We start from the raw sequence: 20,461 nt of genomic DNA on the forward strand, positions 1-20,461 counted from the left end.
TTCCATGTATTTTGTGTGGGGTTTGGGGCAAAAATCACTGAAGACAGACAGACACAGACAACCAAAAATAGTCAGTGACAAAAAATACTCATGAACACATTTGTTTGCAACAATAAAAACATGTATGACATGTAGGATATAGTTTCTTGAGATGAATTTAGAAAATGTTGCTCTCCTAAATCCTCCCTGTTTTTCAAGGTGCCCGCAACTTTTAATTTGGCGTAGCGATTACCGGAAGTTTTTCCACGCACGGCGCTAGTTTCAAACACTTAACAACTCTTCCATCAGCCGAAATGGTTCAAGAATTTCACGTTTTAAGATGCTTTGCTTGTGAAACATTCCAGGTTCAGCAGGTACTGTACTAATATAACAGAGCAAATGTTTCTGTAGGAAATGATGGTTTATAACGTTACGAGGCTTGTAGCAGAGGCGGTTTATCATCTGTTCTTGATCCTCTTTGCTAATCATATCTGACGCTAAAGTTAGCATAGTAGTGAACGTGCATGGAATAGACTTGGTTAATAATGTTATAATTCGTTGAACCATAATGTGTTACTTTCCTTCTCATCTGTACTATTTTCATGATTTAATCACATGACAGGTTAAAAAAGCAAAAAAATGGAATTGCAAGATGTGTGGGGAGAAACAATCAGTCATCAAGGTGAGATTCTTAATTTTACAACCACTGCACTGCTCTCGTTAGTATGCAGATAGCTTCTATTAGGCTACTGTCGCATTTAACGTAGCAGAGGTGTACAGTAAGTACATTTACTTGATGTACTTAAGTATGATTTTGCGTATCTGTACTTTACTTGAAAACGTGTTTGGAAACGTGATTTACTCCACTACATATGAAAGACAAATACTGTACTTTTGACTCCACTATGAAGTATGAGCATGAAGTACTCGTTACTTTTAACCACATTTGATTCTTTAAATGCAATAATGCGATAGACCGTCTTGAAGTTATTATTTTTTTCCCCAATAGTTAAATTTGAACTTGTCTAAATTGGCCATGGTAATGAATGATGGTGACAAGTCTTCCTCAGAACATCTTCCATGTAGCATGGGAGAACCCAGACGAACCTGCTAGAAATTTAGAAGTGGTATGGTGTTAACCAGACTATCCTCCATGATCATTGTGAAATGAAATAGTAATTAAATTAGACAATCACCTGACATTCACTACATATCTAGATCTTTACCCTACATTATTTAACAATAAATAATCTACTCATAAATCTGGTTTTGTATTCGGCAGTGAAAATGTTTTAGATTTGTGAACAGAGTATGAATAGTGATTTTAAATTTTATTATTATTATATTATTGCGTCCATTTGAACAGTTGCAAAGTTATGAAAATAGGTAAAATGTTTTTGTTGGATGTAAGGAACTAAAGGTCCCTTCAAATCTATGATCGACCAAAGGATGTATTCCCTATTAATGACCAAATAAACATTACATTACAATACATTAAAAAGAAAAAATGTAAGTTTCTAGGCCAAGTATACTTGCTTATACAAAGAATTTAGTGTCTGCATTAATCCCATCCGTGAATTAGTGAACACACAGTGAGTGAGGTGAAGCACACACTAATATAACCCGGAGCACTGAGCTGCCTGCTACAGCGGCGCTCAGGGAGCAGTGAGGTGTTAGGTGCCTTGCTCAAGGGCACTTAAGCCGTACTTAAGTATTTTTAAAAGCAAATACTTCTGTATTTCAACTTAAGTAAAAAATCTGACTTAGCAACTTTCACTTGTTTTGGAGTAATATTTCATATGGTGTATCTATACTTTCACTTAAGTAAAGGAATTGCATACTTCATCCACCTCTGCGTATAGGCTTACTCCCCATCATGATTGGCTGTTTACCGCTGGTCTAATGAAATGCTGTCACTTGTGGCTATACAGACCAGCATAATGTTATGCGAGGTGTACTTGCAGAGGCATGCTTGCTTTTCCAGCTTCTATTGAAAAAAAAAAAGTTACTCAAGCATACGAAAATCTTCCCACAAAAATATCTAGTAGTGATTTATGTAAAGGTAACAAGCACAAACTGTATAAGTGGTAGTCTAAGTAGTTTGGTACTGTAACAGGAATATGGCCGTGGCACTGGGGTGGACTGCAGGCAGCACGTCCAGAAACTCAACAGCCTGAGAGGAGAGCTGCTGGAGGAGGAGAATGAGCATGCCTGGGCATCATGGTAACATCTCTCCCTACCTGATATCAGAGTGTGCCAATATGACTAGTTGCCATAGGAACAGTTTCTTATCCTGATGTTGAAACATTATGCTACCATCTCCACCATTAGCCAGTGTGAAGGACTGAGTTTGTATTGGTGACAACATGTTGCATAACTAGGATGTCTTGTAACCTTTTGCCATATTACATTCCATCTGACTTAACTTTGTACTTAAGACTGAACACAGGTTACGACACAGATTAACATTAATAGTGAATATGCCATCTGTGTTTTGTTCTTGAGGGAGGAAGATGAGGAGTGTGAGTACAACCGAGAGGACGAAGGCCTCCCCAGTGAACCCCATCAGGTGTGTAGTATATCAAATCTCAATCTCTTTATTTGATGTTACCCCAAAGTATAGGCGTCTTTAACACTAAGAGCAGAGTCAAGATGTTTCAGTAATCCTTTTAGAGTTTGAATGCCCTATTATTGTAGAGTTTTTCATACTGTCTTTTTCAGGGTGATGGAGGAAGCCGCTGGAGTAAGTATGTTGAGACAGCGGCAACTGTTGATGGTGATGAAGAAGAGGAAGTAAACATTTACACTGAGAGCAAGCGGTTTGGCAGACAGAGTAACGTCAGGTCAGTAAATCATAAGACATCTCGCTTTCAGTTTTCGCTTGCTATAATTAGAGATTTTGTGGAAGTATTAAGTATTGATTCGGAAGATGGCATATGTCGTAATTCTACAGACAAGTGAGCTTGGTTGAAATTGTAACGGATAAATTGTAATGACGGATCATGTATGAAACAATTTAAACATTGATTGTCCCAAACCCAACAGAAACTAAATTAGTACATATTGCTTCCTATCTGAACTTGGTCAAACAGAAAGAGAAAGAAAGGCAGAGTTGCCAGGCGAGGCTTTGGTTGTCGTGGTGACGATGAGGATGATGATGACCAGGATCAGGGAGAAGGGACCTGTCCATGGAAATGTGACAAAAGCCACATAAAGGTAAAGGAAACCTGTTGTCTACTCTTGGTTGCATGGGAATTCTAAAGTGCTACACTTGCTTGTTCATGTATTTCAGTTGAGAGGAGCTAAATTACATTTAGTTTATTTTTAACATTATTTGCAGTTTTGCTATTTTTTTTCAGAACCATGTAACGGTTCATGCTAATGTGGTGTGTAAAGTATAAACCAAATGTGTGCACACTGTTCACATCTAAGAGTAGATAATAGTGATTTTTTCAGTAAATACGTGTTATTGAGAAAGGTACTAAACTTCATCTTCAAAATGGGAAGTATAAACCAAATGTGTGCACACTGTTCACATCCAAGAGTAGATAATAGTGATTTTTTTTTCCAGTAAAGATGTGTTATTGAGAAAGGTACTAGACTTTATCTTGGGTGTATTGCCATTGTCTATAACCATATTGCTTTAGCCACCAGCCCGCTCAAGGCCAGTACACTCGTCTGCTGCTTGGGACGATCATGGATTTTCCATCTCTTCCCTCCACTCCAACACTCCAACTCCTTCTGCAGCCAGCAAACCCCTGCCCAGTGGAGTCCCTTCCCGAAACGTCCCTGGAAACAGTCATGTTACCAGCCTGTCCACAGAGCCCAATGCCAGTAGACCGACTGGCCCAGTAGCTACACAGAGACCTCTGGCAAACACATCCGTCAATAGAGAGGCTGACTCATTCGCACCCCGCCCAGTAACCAAGGTGAGTCAGCCCGAGAACAAGTCCTCTAAGTGGGCCAGGTTTCTGTCCTCACCCTCTAACGAGGACCAGGGGGAGAATGGGGATGGAGACCCCCATTGGAGTGGCACAGACGAGAGCTCAGAGAAACCGTGGTCTGTGGGCTATCAGGACTCGGACTCTGCAACAGGATGTAAGGACCACGACAATTTTAAGACTAAACTCGAAAAGACTTCACGCGCCAGTGGCCAGTTTGGCGCCGTGCCAGGTTTGGCCAATCGCTGCGGAGTAGCAGATAAGATAAAGTCTGCAGCTGCCTGCTTTGGGTTTGTGAGCGCCACCAATCAGATGGCAAGCCCTACTTTCACCACTTCGCCTATAGACCAGGAAATGCCAGTCTGTTATCAGCCCCCGCCTGCCAAGAGACCTTGCCCTGGCCTTGCCCTGAGCTCGCTTTTTCAAACTGATGAAGACTTTGATGACACATTTTAAACACTAGTTTGTTTTTGCAATGTCTGTGTGTCTTTGTGGGTTGTTAAGTCTTCACAACAGCATCAGTCTGTTTTTCTTTGTGGTAGTAATGATTAATTTTACTATGATCTGTAAATCCTGGTAAATTACACAAAATCTCTTTAATACTTATGTAGCAATAAAATGATCAAACTACTAAAAAAACACTTCTACATGCAGTTTCCTTTGGAAAAATTAAATACATGATTAACTCTAATATTAGAAAAACAACAGCAAAATGTTTTATTTTGCAGAAGAATTTTATTTTGGTCAGACAGGGCAGAAACTTCATGGTAATAACAGAGGACAGCAATGATAACCTAGGTTTAATCTGATAAAACAAAGCATAGACATAAATCCATTCATTTGACTGACAATAGAAACACAGGGTCAGATTTTTTTTTCTTGAACAAACCAATAACAAGAATTCCATACATTTTGTACCAATAAATGCATTAACTACCAATTTGCTTACTTCCAATACATGTAAAATATATCCTCTTTAGTATTGGCAGTGAGTAAAACTGTATAAATTCCAATAAATGTAATTTATAAGAATAACCTTCACACCATTAATATTAGTAACACATAGTACTCATAGTCAGGATATCAGTCTAAGAAGAATACATCTTTGTTTAAAAGTTTTTGAAAGCCAAAGCTATGCCATTTGTATCAAAGTTAATGATTGCTTTTATGCCTGAGGTGCTCATATTGCCAGGAATATGATGAGAAATGGCTACACATAAAGGGAAGGCAGAGTTGGTCGACTAGTTGTAGAGTAATGCTCATGGCTCATGGCTGCTGACTGGGCAGTAGATTATTATAGCCATGGTCCTCTTCTGAGTTGAGCCCCGCTGTCCTCATGCTTCACTTCTGGGGACTCTTGGCGTACTGAATGGTGTCCAGAGCCGACCCAATGTCGAAGTTCTTGGTGGTCAGGAGCCTGGTCAGCCAGCCTCCGTCGTCTGTGAAGCCCATGGAGAGCATCTGAGACAGCGACTCCACCAGCCGCGGGTCTGCATCTGCAGAGACCAGGAGGGACCTCAGGTCATCATACATGACAGAACACACTCGGTTTTGATGTTTCACTAATTATATGTTGGAGAGGTAAGTGATTGTAGAGTGGTAAATGTTACTTATGGCCTTCTTACACCAAACAACTTTGACAAGATTTGGAAAAGATTCATGAGTAAAGCTTGAATTGGTGGAGTCTTTTAGCTAATGCCAATCTTTCAAGAATCTTTCCCAAATCTTGTCAAAGTTGTTTGGTGTAAAGAGGCCATTAGTTATAAAATGATAAATGACAGTTAAAACAACTAATTAAACACCCACCACTGTTAAACGCATATACAGACGATAATTACTGTGTTGTCTATCTGTTTAGACATGTTTGCTTAATGAGCCCTACCTTGTGGCAGGTGTGGGTAGAGGGCGGCCTCACGCAGGCCCGTGGGGCCCTGGGAGGAAGAGGAGCTGGTGCTGAGAGCCTGAGGTTCCTCCGACCCTTCTTCCATCTCCTCGTCCAGCCGCATCGACTGGAGCTCGCCCGTCGATGGGTCCACCTCTTTGGGGTTGAGGTGGGTCCACTCCTCATCGCTGCCTATGTCCTTCTGAGCCTACGGAGAAAAGGTCAGGAGCCTGGCATTTAAAACTGGGCCTTTTTTTAAAAAAAGCATTCACAGTTTTTTTTTTTCTCTCTCGAAATGAGAAGCTGTGTGAGTAATAATATCCAAGTCAAGAAGCAGAAAGGGGACCGGCACCATGGCAATTTAAATTCTTTGAATCAGATGAAGTGTTTCTACTCAAATTACAAAACGAACAGCCATCCTAATTATAGCCAAGGAACTCTTTCATGTCATTGTAATGCACCCTCAATAAGCCACAGATGAATGGAATGTGACTCATCCACATATTCTAATCTGAGCGTTTCAGCCCGGCTAGGGATTGGGTGTCTGACTTCATCAGACTCATGTGAGGCTATTGTGCACAGAGAGAATGTGCAGAAGGGGGTCATAGTTACTATTTACACAAGAGTGGACAATCAGTAAGGGACACTTTGGAGAGACATGGAAAAGACGAGATACCTTTGCCCCCTCACTAGTGCTGCTCACGCTGCTGTGGCTGCCCGGACCTCCACTCGCCCCCCGGCCCACCGGTCTCCCGCTGGTCCCCGAACTGTAGTCGCTCTGGTTGCTGGAGGGACCCCCAGACGCAGGGGGTGTGGGGTTTACTTTGGTCCGCGTGCCCTCGTGCTCCACATCAATGTCAACGTCGATACCTGCAAAACACCAGCCACAGTTAAGAGCTCATAGATCCAACAGTCTGTTATAAACACTGGTGGTTTGTATGAAATTTCTTTGAACACACCATTGTGTTAATTGCTGATTTTTTTTATTTGCTTTATATATGTAAATACTTCACACAGCAGGTGATGGAGTAGACTGTATGTTAAATACTGCACACAGCAGGTGAAGGAGTAGACTGTACGTTAAATACTTCACACAGCAGGTGAAGGAGTAGACTGTATGTCTTAGCCTGTGCTACTAGCATGTGGAACAGTATGGTGAGAATGAGGCAAAACATGAACTATGCATCTACCCAGGGGGCTAAGCATGGCAGCAACTCCTTCTCCAATACTCTTCAGATACTCCACATTGGCCTCGTTAGCAGTAGAGGTACCTTTTTGGAGAAAGAGGAGGGTATAAAGTTAGAGCTGGTAGTGGCCTTCAGTTTTGCACAATACTTTTAGCATTAGTGTTTTTACTGCTACTTTGCCCTTTGTAAAATTCCACTCTGATTAAACTCTGGCTTTGCAATGGCAGTTGTAGTTTGGTCGTTGTTGACAGACAGACAGACACCCACCTGCCTGAGTGGGGTCCTCGGCCGCAGCCTCTGGGCCCTGCTGAGAGGAGGGCCTGGATCCACATGGACCCTGCTGGTTCTGGTTCTGGGCTTGAGTCTGAGCCTGGGCCTGAACACCAGCCCACATGCAGTGTCTCATCTTTCTCATCCACTTGCCACGAGGGAACCACTGGGTTTGAATAAAGAGAGAGAGAGGCTTGGATCAAATTTGGACATGATTTGTGTCAGCACTTCAAAATGGTAGTTATGAAAGATTCAATCTGTGAAGTCAGGAAAATGACTTCCTTATTATGAATCCGATTAACATTAGGGTCTTGACGCGTTTATATAATTTTAATCAAATTATGGCCTGAATTCTATCATCATACAAAAAAAAAAACACATCAGATTCATCACTTTTTTTAACTAAGCTAATGGAGAAATGCAATCAAATACACTTGTACACTTTACAACTTGGTGTTGTTGTCCTGAAAACACAACACTTCTGCTGCTCTTACATAACTTGCACCACTATGCCACTTTCTTTATTACTTAGGTCAAACAGAACTACCCAAGCCTTTTATTGGCCTGACTTTGCACTAGTATTTTATTGACTGTCTATGCACAATTTCAACCAAATTTTGCTGCTCTTATTTTTTTTTCATTATTATATGTGCCCTCTTATTTACTTATTTACTTAACATTCAAGTAAACAAAAAAGTATGTTTGTCTGTGGACTTAAATTGGAAAAATATGTCTTGTCTTCACCGTGGGATAGTGAGAAACGTAATTTCGATCTCTTTGTATGTCTGGAACATGTGAAGAAATTGACAATAAAGCTGACTTTGACTTTGACTTTAAATCTTGCTGATGTAGCTACATATGAACATGTTATGCTTAAAAGATCCTAATGAGTCTCTCGCACGTTGATGAGGACACAAAGGAGCTTTAGGTTGCGGGCCTCACCTCGAACATGTTGTTCATGGGGAGCCAGTTCATGGGGAGCAGGGGGTGCTCCCTGTGGAGGCCCTTGGTCTGGCAGGTGGTGCACAGGTCGTAGTCTGGGCAGACCGTGCACTTATAGCGGGTCCCCACCACCGGGCCCTCACATCCATCACAGGTCACTCCAGGGTGCACCATCGGAGGGTGATGAGGGCCGCCGTGAGGGGGTCCTGGGGGACCCATGTGGGGGGGTCCAGGGGGCATGTGGGGGGGTCCAGGGGGAGGGGGGAAAGCGCATCCTGGGAAGCCGTGGGCAGGGAACTCTCTGTCTTTCTTGTGCTCTTTTCTCTCTGGGGGAGGCAAATAGAGGTGAAAAGGTAAACACTCATGGATGGTTACAGTTAGTATTATGAGTTAAGAAGATACTCACAATAAGTGGCAGTAGTTAGCAGACATTATAAAAGGAGGGCCAGGAAGATGAAATGAAATCATAGTGACACACAAAGCTCTGCCTTTGAACTTTGCGATTAGAACACTCACCTTTGATGAAGAGACGGAAAGTACCATCCTTCACTCCCGACAGCCCCATCATGAGTTCATCATCAGAGGAAAAAGCGATCAGGTCTCCGTCCTCATCTGATAATAGAAACAACGATGAATTTACTATGGGCCTCCATGTAAAGCTTCTGTTTTGATAATATCATTCCCAATTATTTGTTAGGCTAGGCTACTTGCTATACATTTGATATGTGATGCATTGGATAACCACCCAAATGTTCTGTGTATGTTAACCCAATGTTGTTGCTATTTCTTTTCAATAATAGTTCCCTGGGAGACACCACCAAGTTAGACTAAAATGATCGAATTGTATGCGCCTGGCGCATGCGCGCAGTGATGAGGAAACTCGCATACAGAATAATGTTTTATTTATTTTTAAGCTTCTAAATCGTATTTGTAGTGTATTTACTCTAACACTCTTAACATAAACTGAAATAGGCCCGTGTTTTGACGACAGCAGCATTAATCAACGCTATGATCACACTTCCGCAACTCCGAGCCTTTTCGGACAGAGATCACTAGCTCAAAATGTAAACAAGAACTTCTCACGACAAAGAAAACTTGTGTCATTTTTACAAAACAACGTAGACCGACTCCATATTGTTTGAAACCATTATCAACCACTGTGAGCAACCACCCTTCTTAAGTTATCCAAGAATGTAGACCGGTAAAATTTTATTTCACTGCGTCATCATATCCAGTGACAGACTGGCTCATTCTTGTAATCTGGGCCGAATGTTATGTGACAGCTCATGTCCAGCTGTGGACGATGGCAACTGTTAAACTTTCGAGTTTTATTCATAGACTACATATTTTAAGTATGTTAAAGCAGTAACTGCGTTGCTTACCTTTGTAGAACATTTGAAAGGGGCCATTGCGGAGATTGCCGAAAACATCCACAACCTTTCCTTTCAAGTACTCAAAACTCGTAGACACATCCTGGTCAATGGCAAAGCGTCGAATCTCCCTATGACATTCCTCTTTGCCCAATAAGTAGGCTTTCACGGTCATCGACATTGTCGTGTCTTGGTAACTCAGATGCTTGTCGGAATCTGTTTTGGCGCAGTCTGATACAGGGGTTTTGCCTTCGATAGTGGTGCAGTACGTTTCCTAGCTTGGATTTGTTATCCGGGCTGTAGGCTAAAGCTCAAGCGTCAGCCACAGCATTTATACTCCGATCGCCACTCCTACTTCAGAGTCATGGCAGTAAGCGTCTTCTGACTGAAGGGGAAGTCCGTTGGCTGAGTGGACACGCCTAGCATAGTGCTATTGTACTGTACTCACCATACACGATACCAAGTAGTACCAGGCAACTGTAAACATAAGGGAGGAGCGTCCTGAAAGACTCGTGGACGGCATGGCAGTGACACAGCACTTTCCACCGTGGGGATTTCCCCCCTCACCTATTTTTCAGGTTCCATGCTGGATTTGTTGGCTTAGGCCTATTGTAGCCATATTTCTAAACGAGCCCCACTATATTTTAGTAAGTAGCCTACATGCGCGCCAGCGCTCTGCAATTGTAGCGCCTTGGGCACCCAGTGCAACTGTAAAGTGAGGATGGCACACTGTGAGAGGTTGTCAACCTGATATGGGTAGCCTATCTTAGACGACGGAAAGTCACACCATCAATAATATAGAATGATAGCTTACTAAGTGTAGTGGGTTTTGCCAAACGTCATCAAAGTAGTAGGCCTCTGCTATTCTCATTAGCCTACCTTAGACTAGTTTAGCGAGTCCTTTTCTCGTTGAGTAAGCCGTGTTACTGATATTACTAAGTATTGCCACAATATGTCAAACTCCACTAAGCGACTGATTCTGTGAAGTATTCTATGCGCGTAATAATTAAAGGTTTGGCGGCATCGGATTTGCACTTTTGACTTGAGCGAAGAACAACTCTGCTTAAAAGACTGCATCATGGGTCAGCCGTGGCCTACTGATAGGGCTTCGGGCTTGTATCCGGAGGGTTGCCGGTTCGATCCCCGACCAGGAACGGCTGAAGTGCCCTTGAGCAAGGCACCTAACCCCTCACTGCTTAACACTGCTCGAGCGCCGCTGTATAGGCAGCTCACTGCTCTAGTGTGTGCTCCACCTCACTGTGTGCTCTCTGTGTGTTCACTAATTCACGGATGGGATACATGCAGAGACCAAATTCCTTGGCCGAGAAACCTGATTTTCTTTACTTTACTTATTATGTAGCCTACATCTTTCTCATTTAACTAATATAATACAACTATTTGGTCTTTTCTTAAGGTTTTTAATCTTGAGTTTAATTGTTGGATTAAAGGTTAAATACTGCATGACTCAAGCATGTCTCGAAAAAAAAAAAAAAAAAACACCCCCAGAACTTTCGAGGCCCTTCCATAACTTTCGCGAAAACTGAAGTGGCTACGAAAACAAATTATTTAAAAGACCGCATGATCAACATGAGTCACTATCAGGTGACAAAGGTCCGTCTTCCTGAATGATGTAAACCAAGCCCAACCTACTTTTTTTTGACAACATAGCCTACTTCTTTCCCTCCTGAAATTAACACAACGCTGATGGGACTTTGCAGAGGTAATAATGATTCCGCATTTTCGTGCGTCACATGGAATCATGGAAATAAAAGTCCGATAATAATGATATGGTTATGGGATTTGGCTTGTCCAAAGCGACACACAAATACAAAAACAACATAATATTTAAAATTGAACAGGGAACAGATTAGAATGTTGGTCAAACTATAATAAGGAGAATATCAATAATAAACAATAATGTCAAATTAATCAACAGCCTAATGAAAATAAAACAATATACAAACCATAACGCATAAGAAGCGCTTAAATGATCGATAGATAGATATACTTTATCAAGGATCCACATGAATGTATTAATAATGTAATGCAAGAGGCGTTACACTATATAGGGCTAGCATACTATACTACAAGTATTTTGGAAGGTGTATAGGCTACAGCCAGCCCGCGACATATATTGATATAACAAACTCGGAGAAGTTCCAGAACATACGTATAATGTAGGCTACAGCTGACAAAAGAGCTGAGTTACACGTTTGGTCAATCCATACAATCATTTAGATTTAGCCTTGTCTTTGGGGCCGTATAAATCCAGACGACGAGGTGGCCTGTGAGTATGTCTGGCATCATCTTTCTCTTGTTGCCTACCCTCAACCCTCACCCACCACACTTTTTACCTGCAAGATCTGTCCACCTGCAAGTAAATCGCTGCCATGCCATAATCATTAGGCCACCCTCCCCATCTTATTCCGAAAGTAAGTTTTTACGCTACATGTCCCAGGGGTAGGCTACTAAACCCTTAACGGCTACCCCCACATTCTTGATCAGTTTTTCAACAACAGCGCCAAAAAAGCTTCACCGGCAGATGGCAGACTCTGTACACAAATCCGTGGGTGTATGGGACCGCAGAGTATTTGCATGTTACAGAGGGTTATGGGAGGGACTTCTTTAGTGCATACCTGTCAACACTCCCGTTTTTCCCGGGAAACTCCCGTAATTTGCATGGCCATCAAACTTCATTTTAAAATCATTGATCCATTCAGGTTGCCAGATTGTGTATGAAATACACCCTACATACACGATCACTTAGTTTCAATTCAACCGTTTTGTCATAGGCTAAAACCTGGCAACCCAAAACCCAAATAAGCAAGCGGGTGCCGACTGTGCCGCCTGAGTCTCTCGTAAGCAAGCGGGCTAGTTGAATGGCCTACTCCAGAACTAGCTGTTGTGAAATTGTTGGGAATTTAATAGATTAACAAATCACATAAACTGTTATTGAGTGTTGTTGATACACTGAACTTGTGCCCTCGGAACCAAATCTGACAGCAAGCAGCTTTGGAGTTTTGGAAGTAGACTGCAGGCAGGCAGCTGGCGGATAGGTATTAGGTAAAAGCAACGACCGAATGCACTGTTGAAACACGTGTATGAAACGTATTAAATATGCAAACACAGATCCGGTATAAACAATTACACCCCCCCCGAAAAAAAAAATCCCAATTTCCAATTTTTGGAAAGCTAAATGTTGACAGGTATGCTTTAGTGTATCAGTATGTCCACCAAAGTCTCTCAAATAAATAAATAAATTTGACAGTAATCCTATTGTTAAGTGCTACAAGGCCCATTAAGCTACATAATAATGTACACAACTTTGTAGCCTATATTGACATTTTATAACCACCAAAAGCACACGTACACAGAACAAGAGGGACTAAATAGTAGAATTATTTAAGATTTATGTTGATCTTATGTTGATGGGGCTGTATATCCAAAGAAACCAACCTGACCTTGCCTGCTCACATTGTATTTCTTGTAGGCTATAGTAGGTAATAGTAGGCTGTTTTCCCTGTTCTTTTGTGAACGTATGTGAAGCTGCATCATAGCTATTCGGTTAATTTGGTATTAGAAAAAAAGTTTTAGACAAAATTAGGTCAGAAAAAACCCCCCATTATTTTTTGGTTAGGGAAGTGTCAGTTTTGATGAGCAGTTGTGTCCGAGATGCTCCTGTAGCCTATATACCTATATAGAAGGTGGTGTAGAAGAATAAGTATGGCATTGGAGAGCTACAGACAGACAGACAATCTTGACCTTCCATTGTCTGTGTGGAATGGAAACCTGGAGGTCCAATTTGAAGCTGTGAGTGTGGAGGGTCAGCTCCACTCAGTCAGCTGGTGATTGATGAAGGGAACCTCAGGATGGCCAAGGGTCTGGCAATGATGCAGACTGTGCTGTGATAAGGGACACCTGAGAACATCTGCACGTTTGTGACATGCCGACAGACAGCAGGTGGGGAGTAGACTATGTGTGTAATGCGCACACATAAAATATTTTTTTCTTTTACTTATTTGACCTATATTTAACCAGGTGAAACCCATTGAGACATTCAGCCTCTTTTGCAAGGGAGCCCTGACATAGAGACATACATCGCACAAAAAAAGCTGAAACATGAAGAATAATCACAGAAAAGACCGGTTCAACAAAAACATAACACTGGGAAGAGTAAGACGGATAACGCACAACACAAAATAACTGAATGGTTAGTTAGTGAAAGCATTTACAACTGTCAGATCTAAGATAGCCTACTTGAGTAGCCTAACAGATAACTTAAGTTCTTTTTGAAGGAGATTCCACCACCAGGAACCGCAACGTTTTAAAAGCTGTCTTATAGCTTAGTCAGAGCTTGTGGAGTGTCTAAATGTATATGTTTGAACGCAAACTATAAGATGAATGTATTGGGGACTCAGTAATAGAATATCATGTTATTCCCCTGAGGCTGCTCCCTACCTGTCCTCAATTTAAGGCTGTTTGAACCATTGTAAAATGCAGTGTCTGTATGAAACCACTAAGTTAACACCAGCTGAAACAGCTGAAAGTTGTTTTATCATGTAGAATAGCATATGGCAATGTGATTTCTGCAACCTAAAGAAGTCAAATGACCTGCTTGACATAAAAGATCGAATTTATGGGAGTCTTGTGGTTTTAAATAATTTTCAGTGTCCCGCCGGCGGGACGGTTACCCACCTCCCCCAAAAATTCTAAATTAATTGTATGCACCATATTGCTATGTAGCATAGTAATGTTATACACCATTTCAAAGCTTTGACTCTTGGGAATCCAAAAATGACAACTTTTTTCATGTACAATCTGTATAGTGCTTTACATTCTCAGATTAATCTTATTATGTCTCAATTAAATTTGATCCAAAATGCCGCCCTGCCCCCCTTCCGCTTTTGGTGCTACCCTGACTTCTGGCTGCAGTGTAGCTGCAGCACAATAAGTAGATGCAACATATTGGGTACTGAAATATTCACAAGAATCCATAGAAATTGAATCTTCATGTTGTGTTATCCAATATTAGTTGTACAGATGTATAGTCTATCTTATACACACTCATTGAACCAACAAAGTAAATGCAAAAATAGACATTTTTGTAATCATTCCATATTTAGTGTAGTCATTCCATATCAGAACCCCTGAAGTATAATCCAAATACAACCATGAAACCTCAAAGTGTTACCTTTCATTTGAGACCAGGATTATGCTTCTACACAAAGGGGTTCATGTGCAGTAAGCATTTGATTGTCAGTATGCATTTTGGATAACAAAAAGTCCTATGGGGAGTATCCATAGGCATTTTACAAAACGCATGGGCATACCTTGGCAAATAATAGTCTAAAGCACTCATATTTTCATTCTATATTGATCTACTTTTGCACACAACTTCACAAGACCTGGTGCTAGGGCTCAGTTGTGTTTCTAAGGGATATCAAGAGACCTAGAGGGCTGAAATGTGGTCAGTTCAGAGATGCTTGTAATCCCAGCAGAAAGAAAAACTATATTCTAGCCTCTGTAACTCTTTGTGAGTACATCACACATTTATTTTGACTGTTTCCTACGAAAACTAGAGGTTCTCAGCTTTCTATAAAGGTCCAACATTTGATGGTAGGCCTCAGAAGAGGTGGGAACAATGCCCTTGTAAATAGGCGCAGTGCAATTTCAGGCAAAAACTTGAAATTCTTTTTGAGAGTTAAGCCGTTTTAAAGGCTATTTATATCGGGCGATATGTCAGTCACTATAGCCCCTGAAACTTTGTTTTAAGTGGATACTTGATTTTTAAAATAATAAAAAGGATAGGGTTGAAAATAAATGAAATTGAACCCAAGTCTGTTTGTGATTGCTTAATGACGTGTGGATGCTGGGATGAGACCGTTCCTTGTGCTTCACGTCCGACCGGATAGAGGAGCATCTGCACCACGGCTCAACCAGGCAACCCATTGAATGAATATGAATATGAACATGAGCTCTATGCTGCTGGCTCACGTTTCCACCGCCCACACGCTTAATGCATGCCTCTCTCTTTAAGCAGTTCCTCACTCGCAGACTACCCAAGAGAAGGGGAAAAGCACCCCTCCCCTCCCTCCCTGGTTACCTCCACTTACCTCCTCCTCTCAGCCTGTGCGCGAATGAGAGCCGCGATCTCCGCGCAATAACAAACACAGCGCCTGGCGTGAAGTACTCGCTCCTGGTCGCATCATAAAACGGCCGCCGCGTAACAGCCACCAGCCCCGCGTTCGGCTCGGACATGATCCCGGTGATCCGGAGATGAGGCTCAGAAATGGCACCTTCCTAACGGTCTTATTGTTTGGACTATGCGGACTTATATCGCTGTCCTGGTACACCGCATTCAGCAATTCCAAAGGTAAGGTATCCTCACCACGGGGGTACGGGGCGGGGGCACGATGATATAGCTATAGTGTCCTCATATTTTCGCATGAAGAACATTAAGGGTTCATACTATGCACATCGTCTGTGGTAGATTTCCTTTGATTTGCGCTCTCTGCTGAACTGTACACTGAATCACAGGACTGATAAGGCATTCACTGGCTCGGTGTCTGAGTCTACCTTTGTCGTGTAGTCTGTCTTCTAAATTAGCGATACAGGAGGCTCTGCGGTGTTAACTCCTGTACACAAAGTAAAGGGGATTTTTGATTGCATTTGGGAAACATGAATATACGTTCCCCACAGAAGCCAGAGAGAAGAAGAAAAGGGGGAAAAGAAAACAGTGACATTTCCCTGGTCTGTTTTAAATTATACGGTTTTTGAGATTATAGGCCAGATGTTGGTCCTCGTTACATTTTATTTATTTATTGTTGAGTTGACTGATTTTGCTGGGGGCAGGACGGCATACAGGTAGCAGGAGGCGAGTTGTGGCGAGTGTTCATGGTAATGCGTTTATCATGCTCCTGAGATTCGCCCGTCTGTCTGAGTTTCTCCTACTCCAAGCGCGACTGTCAGCAGTTGCAGATCTCTACAAATCTCATTTAAAAAATATTGCAATTGTTTTGTAGCTCAAGTCCACGTGCAGGCAACCAAAGTAGGTGAGAGATGTAGGACTTGCAATAGATTGTGCTGAAGTTTGGGCACAAAGTTTGTTGTGGTTGTCACGGAATGACAGGCTTTGAAAAAGCATTGCATGGGCATTTCAACATCCTCTACGAACTATCCTTCAAACCATTAGCATAACAGGAGGTGATCTGAAGGTGTAAAAGCTCAGCTTTTGGAAGGGCAAGATGAGAGAGAATCTATTAGACGATATGCTGACACAGATCTACCTGTGCGCTGGGAGATCATAACGTTATCCGCCTAACGACTGATATGACTGTCAGCTCTGTAATGCCAGTCATTCTTCACAAAGGCGATATAAAGGCATGAGGAACGTTTTTATTTTACTATTATTTTTAAAGCGTAAAAAAGAATAATGTTTGGATATTATTCACATGCAATTATGTATACTAAATGTTAGAGTTGTTCTAATAGTATATCGTTGTTATAGGCTATGTATTATCTGTCGTGTTGTAGCCCTATTATGGGTTCATTTCTATAGTCTTGTTTTTTACATTGGCGCTAATAACTTGGTATTGCATACCTTCTTGATGCACAAATCTCTAACCTATTTCTTAAAAGCCCTCCCACAACTCATGATCTTGTCCTGCAGTTTCACTATACAAGTATAGGCTTATGTAGGCTAAATTCTGAAGCAGCCATATGGCAAGAGTTGGGGATATTATACCCACTCACTCTGATATTCTTTGTTTCAGTATCAACAGCTTGCTTAGGTCTATTTTTGAAACAGACCTAAGACAAACACACACACACACACACATTATATACTCATCCTCAGTAGGTTTGAGTGTCAGTGCTCACCATTAAGTATGTCACCTTATTGAAATTCATGCCTTGCACTACATAGGGCACCTTAGGGCAGTCCTCTTTACACATCAAAGTCAGTATTTCTTTGTCAGCACCTCATCATCATCTTCCTCCTCCTCCTGTTCATCTTCATCTCTATCATCACCATAATCTCCCTGCAACTCACTCGTTCAATCCCCTAATCTCCTCCTCAATCTCCTGGACATGGTAGCCTACATCTCCAGTTCCCTCCTTGCTGCCGTGTGGCATGCGAGCTGCTCCCATGCTGCCATAGCAGTGGTGCTCTGCTGCACAGCCTGTCTGCTGCAGATGCTAATGAAAGGGAAAGGGAGAGGCAGTGTGTGTGTGCACACATAGGGGAGAGCGTGCTGGGTTTGATTAATTCAGTCTGGCTAATGGTTTAACATGAACTCCAGGGCCACGGGGGGCTTCTCTTCTCCTACGGGCTGAAGGCTGACTCAATCAACCGCTGAAAGATGAGACAGGATCCGAGCCACCAGTTTCCTTAGTTACTTGCTAACTCATCTCCACAGATTCTCGGTTTGCAGATGTGTATATTTAATCATACATGATATCACACCCAAGTACTTGAATTATTAAAATGTAATTAAAGTTATTAGTGTCATTAATTATTTAAGACAATATTTTGGGCAGGGAAGGCAACATCTTGAAATGACCAGACCTACTCCAGCATGTCCCCAACTACATGCACCAGGGATTAGAGTGTGTCATTTGTTCAGTGATCAGCCTCCTAAGGCATGTGTTTTGTTGTGTTAGTCATTCCAATAGTAAACCGCACTCCCTTAAAGGTGCTGCTGCAGGTTCTTTACCAACAGACATGTCTAGACACAAACATAAGTCATTTAAAGGTCAGATCTGCCATTCTGGTGAGAGATTGTTGATATTTGAGCTGAGAGCTGGTTATGTTATATGCTGGGTTTGTATGGCTGCTGGAGCACTGGTGAGTAAAGCATATCGATCTACTGTATATCCCTTCCTTCCATGCTTCTGAAGTGACACGTTGGCTTGGCAAAAGTTGTGGATGAGTTGATTTGGGTTAGGGCATGACCCACCACTGGGTTAGGACACGACCCCCCACTGGGTTAGGACACGACCCACCACTGGGTTATGACACGACCCACCACTGAGGATGGTCTGGTTTGGGTTATGACACGACCCACCACTGAGGATGAGTTGGTTTGGGTAAGAGCACGACCCACCACTGAGGATGGGTTGGTTTGGGTTAGAGCACAACCTACCACTGAGGATGGTCTGGTTTGGGTTAGGGCACGACCCACCACTGAGGATGTTGAATGAGGCCCTACATGCAGCATAGTGATCGCTCAGTGCTGATGCAAAGTGGTGACTTGCTGACAGAAAAGACAGGAATGTTCCTGACCAGTTGGAACATGTCTGTGGATATTGGTGTGTGTGTGTGTGTATGTGTATGTTTGTGCATGTGTTATCTCACATGTGTATCAGGGATGTTTGCACTTGGTGTTTATCCATGCCGGGAAAGACCCATTGCTTTGGCTTCCAGCTTTGCCAATGTGATTAGGTGGACTGAAAAAGGCCTCTGTGCTCAGTGAACGAGGTCGAGGAGTGTTTTAAAAGCAGCACGCAGAAAGTAATGAAAGGCAATTCAATTTGATACGATTTAGTGCGCCGCGCACAGTGTGCACATTGTCCGTTTTCCAATCAAAGCCTGTTATTTTGTTAACTTTAAGTGCATGATAGAGCTAAGTTTTTAAGTGTTTTTTGCGATGGTGTGGTTTGGAAAGGAGGTAGTGACTCTTTTTTTCTTCATGTCCTGAAAGAGATGGAGGTCTAGGTTGAACCAGTGTTATTTGCCTCCTTACCCATCTGTTTCGAGTGGCAGAACAGAGGCTGATATCACATGGCCTGATCCCTTTCTGAGCCAAAGAGGATACACTCTGGCCAGGCTCTCTCTCTCTCTCTCTGCCCCTGTCTCTCTCTTTCTCTTTCTCTCTCTCTCTCTCTCTCTCTCTGTAAGGAAGTGAATGAATGTTTCTACTTGCACAGATACATCCCAGACTCAGTGCTCCCATTGAGGGCCAAAGAGAAACTAGATTGGTGTGTGTGTGTAAGAGCTTTCTCTGAAACTCTTTTGAGAGCCAGTAGCACAGTAGGCCTAGAGGAAATAGCCTAACTAGTAAAGTGGTGGGCCTAGTGTGCCTATGTGCACTGTTTACATAGAGAAAAGAGAGGGGGTGGGTGTTTAAATAGGCTAGTCCCAGTTTAATTGTCTCAAAGCATACAGAGGTATAGCCTACTAGAAGAAAACATGAAAGACATGTCTTTGTCCCTCAGAACATAGAAGTGCCTTTAATTGAAAAGTCAGTCTGTGTCCTAAACCGTTGGTAGTCAAATGCGCTCTGATGCTATTTTCACACATTATGTTTTCCATTAATCCGATTTGTCATGTTGGGCTCTCTATGCCACGCAGCGATTCCTTTGAAGACGGGATACAAAAAGCAGAACGGTTTCAGATGAATAAAGGACTCGGGATTCCTTGGCACCGGACGACATGAATAAAACACAAACGCCGTCGCCCGGGACGCATTGTCTGGAGGAGCTCAGAAAGGGAGCGGGCTAACAAGAACGCAAGTTCCCATGCCGGTAAAAAAATTAACGTGCCGGGCTGAGCGTGACCAACCGAGCTAACCAGATAGGTCAGCTCTCACCTGTTTCAAACCGGCTGCGTTGCCTAGGTTACGCAAGTGGTTCTTTGTGGACGAGTTGCAATCTCCCTCCCACCTGCAAGGTGTCAAGCTGCAAAATAAAGGGGGCAGACAAGCCTGCCTTACTTAATGTGTTTACAGAATGAATCAATACAGATTATTTGATCTAATGCATGTCTTAAAATGTAGTTATTATTCTATTATATTCAGGAAAAACTTAATTTTTCTTAATTGCAATTAAGAGGAAAGAGATCTACAGTCCTATCAGCAGGCTGTACGCTTTGGCACTTAGTTTTATTGTTGC

At 42.3% G+C, this 20,461-nt stretch overlaps 3 protein-coding genes across 3 annotated transcripts in view; 2 read left to right on the top strand and 1 right to left on the bottom strand.

The window, feature by feature from the left end:
- The first annotated feature begins 214 nt into the window (after nt 1-214).
- LOC125286220 (MRN complex interacting protein) lies at nt 215-4,559 on the top strand. Its single transcript, XM_048231059.1, has 7 exons — nt 215-353; nt 602-661; nt 2,096-2,202; nt 2,485-2,548; nt 2,701-2,822; nt 3,072-3,195; nt 3,627-4,559. The coding sequence occupies exons 1-7, from the start codon at nt 294-296 to the stop codon at nt 4,374-4,376; spliced, it is 1,287 nt and encodes a 428-aa protein (XP_048087016.1). The 5' UTR covers nt 215-293; the 3' UTR covers nt 4,377-4,559.
- A 76-nt stretch (nt 4,560-4,635) lies between these two features.
- Nucleotides 4,636-10,046, bottom strand: sqstm1 (sequestosome 1). Its single transcript, XM_048231058.1, has 8 exons — nt 9,584-10,046; nt 8,718-8,813; nt 8,202-8,527; nt 7,257-7,425; nt 6,993-7,073; nt 6,479-6,672; nt 5,803-6,010; nt 4,636-5,416 (listed from the first exon to the last, which is right to left on the bottom strand). Exons 1-8 carry the CDS (start codon nt 9,750-9,752, stop codon nt 5,262-5,264), a joined length of 1,398 nt encoding a protein of 465 aa, XP_048087015.1. The 5' UTR covers nt 9,753-10,046; the 3' UTR covers nt 4,636-5,261.
- A 5,610-nt stretch (nt 10,047-15,656) lies between these two features.
- Nucleotides 15,657-20,461, top strand: part of mgat4b (alpha-1,3-mannosyl-glycoprotein 4-beta-N-acetylglucosaminyltransferase B) — a 138,700-nt gene continuing 133,895 nt past the window's right edge. The window contains exon 1 of the mRNA XM_048231894.1: nt 15,657-15,944. Within this exon, the coding sequence (XP_048087851.1) occupies nt 15,848-15,944 (97 nt within the window). The 5' untranslated portion in view covers nt 15,657-15,847. The remainder of the gene's footprint in view (nt 15,945-20,461) is intronic.

This window comes from Alosa alosa, chromosome 21 (assembly GCF_017589495.1).
Source record: "Alosa alosa isolate M-15738 ecotype Scorff River chromosome 21, AALO_Geno_1.1, whole genome shotgun sequence".
NCBI lineage: Eukaryota > Metazoa > Chordata > Actinopteri > Clupeiformes > Clupeidae > Alosa > Alosa alosa.

Bases quoted from the DNA above. Each gene is read 5' to 3' on its own strand.
- LOC125286220 (XM_048231059.1), top strand. From the start codon at position 294: ATGGTTCAAGAATTTCACGTTTTAAGATGCTTTGCTTGTGAAACATTC. The intron at 354-601 runs GTACTGTACTAA...ATCACATGACAG, and splicing joins AAACATTCCAGGTTCAGCAG to GTTAAAAAAGCAAAAAAATG. The intron at 3,196-3,626 runs GTAAAGGAAACC...ATATTGCTTTAG, and splicing joins GTGACAAAAGCCACATAAAG to CCACCAGCCCGCTCAAGGCC.
- sqstm1 (XM_048231058.1), bottom strand. From the start codon at position 9,752: ATGTCGATGACCGTGAAAGCCTACTTATTGGGCAAAGAGGAATGTCAT. The intron at 8,528-8,717 runs GTGAGTGTTCTA...TGCCTCCCCCAG, and splicing joins TTTCCGTCTCTTCATCAAAG to AGAGAAAAGAGCACAAGAAA. The intron at 6,673-6,992 runs GTAGATGCATAG...GGTGTTTTGCAG, and splicing joins TGCCATGCTTAGCCCCCTGG to GTATCGACGTTGACATTGAT.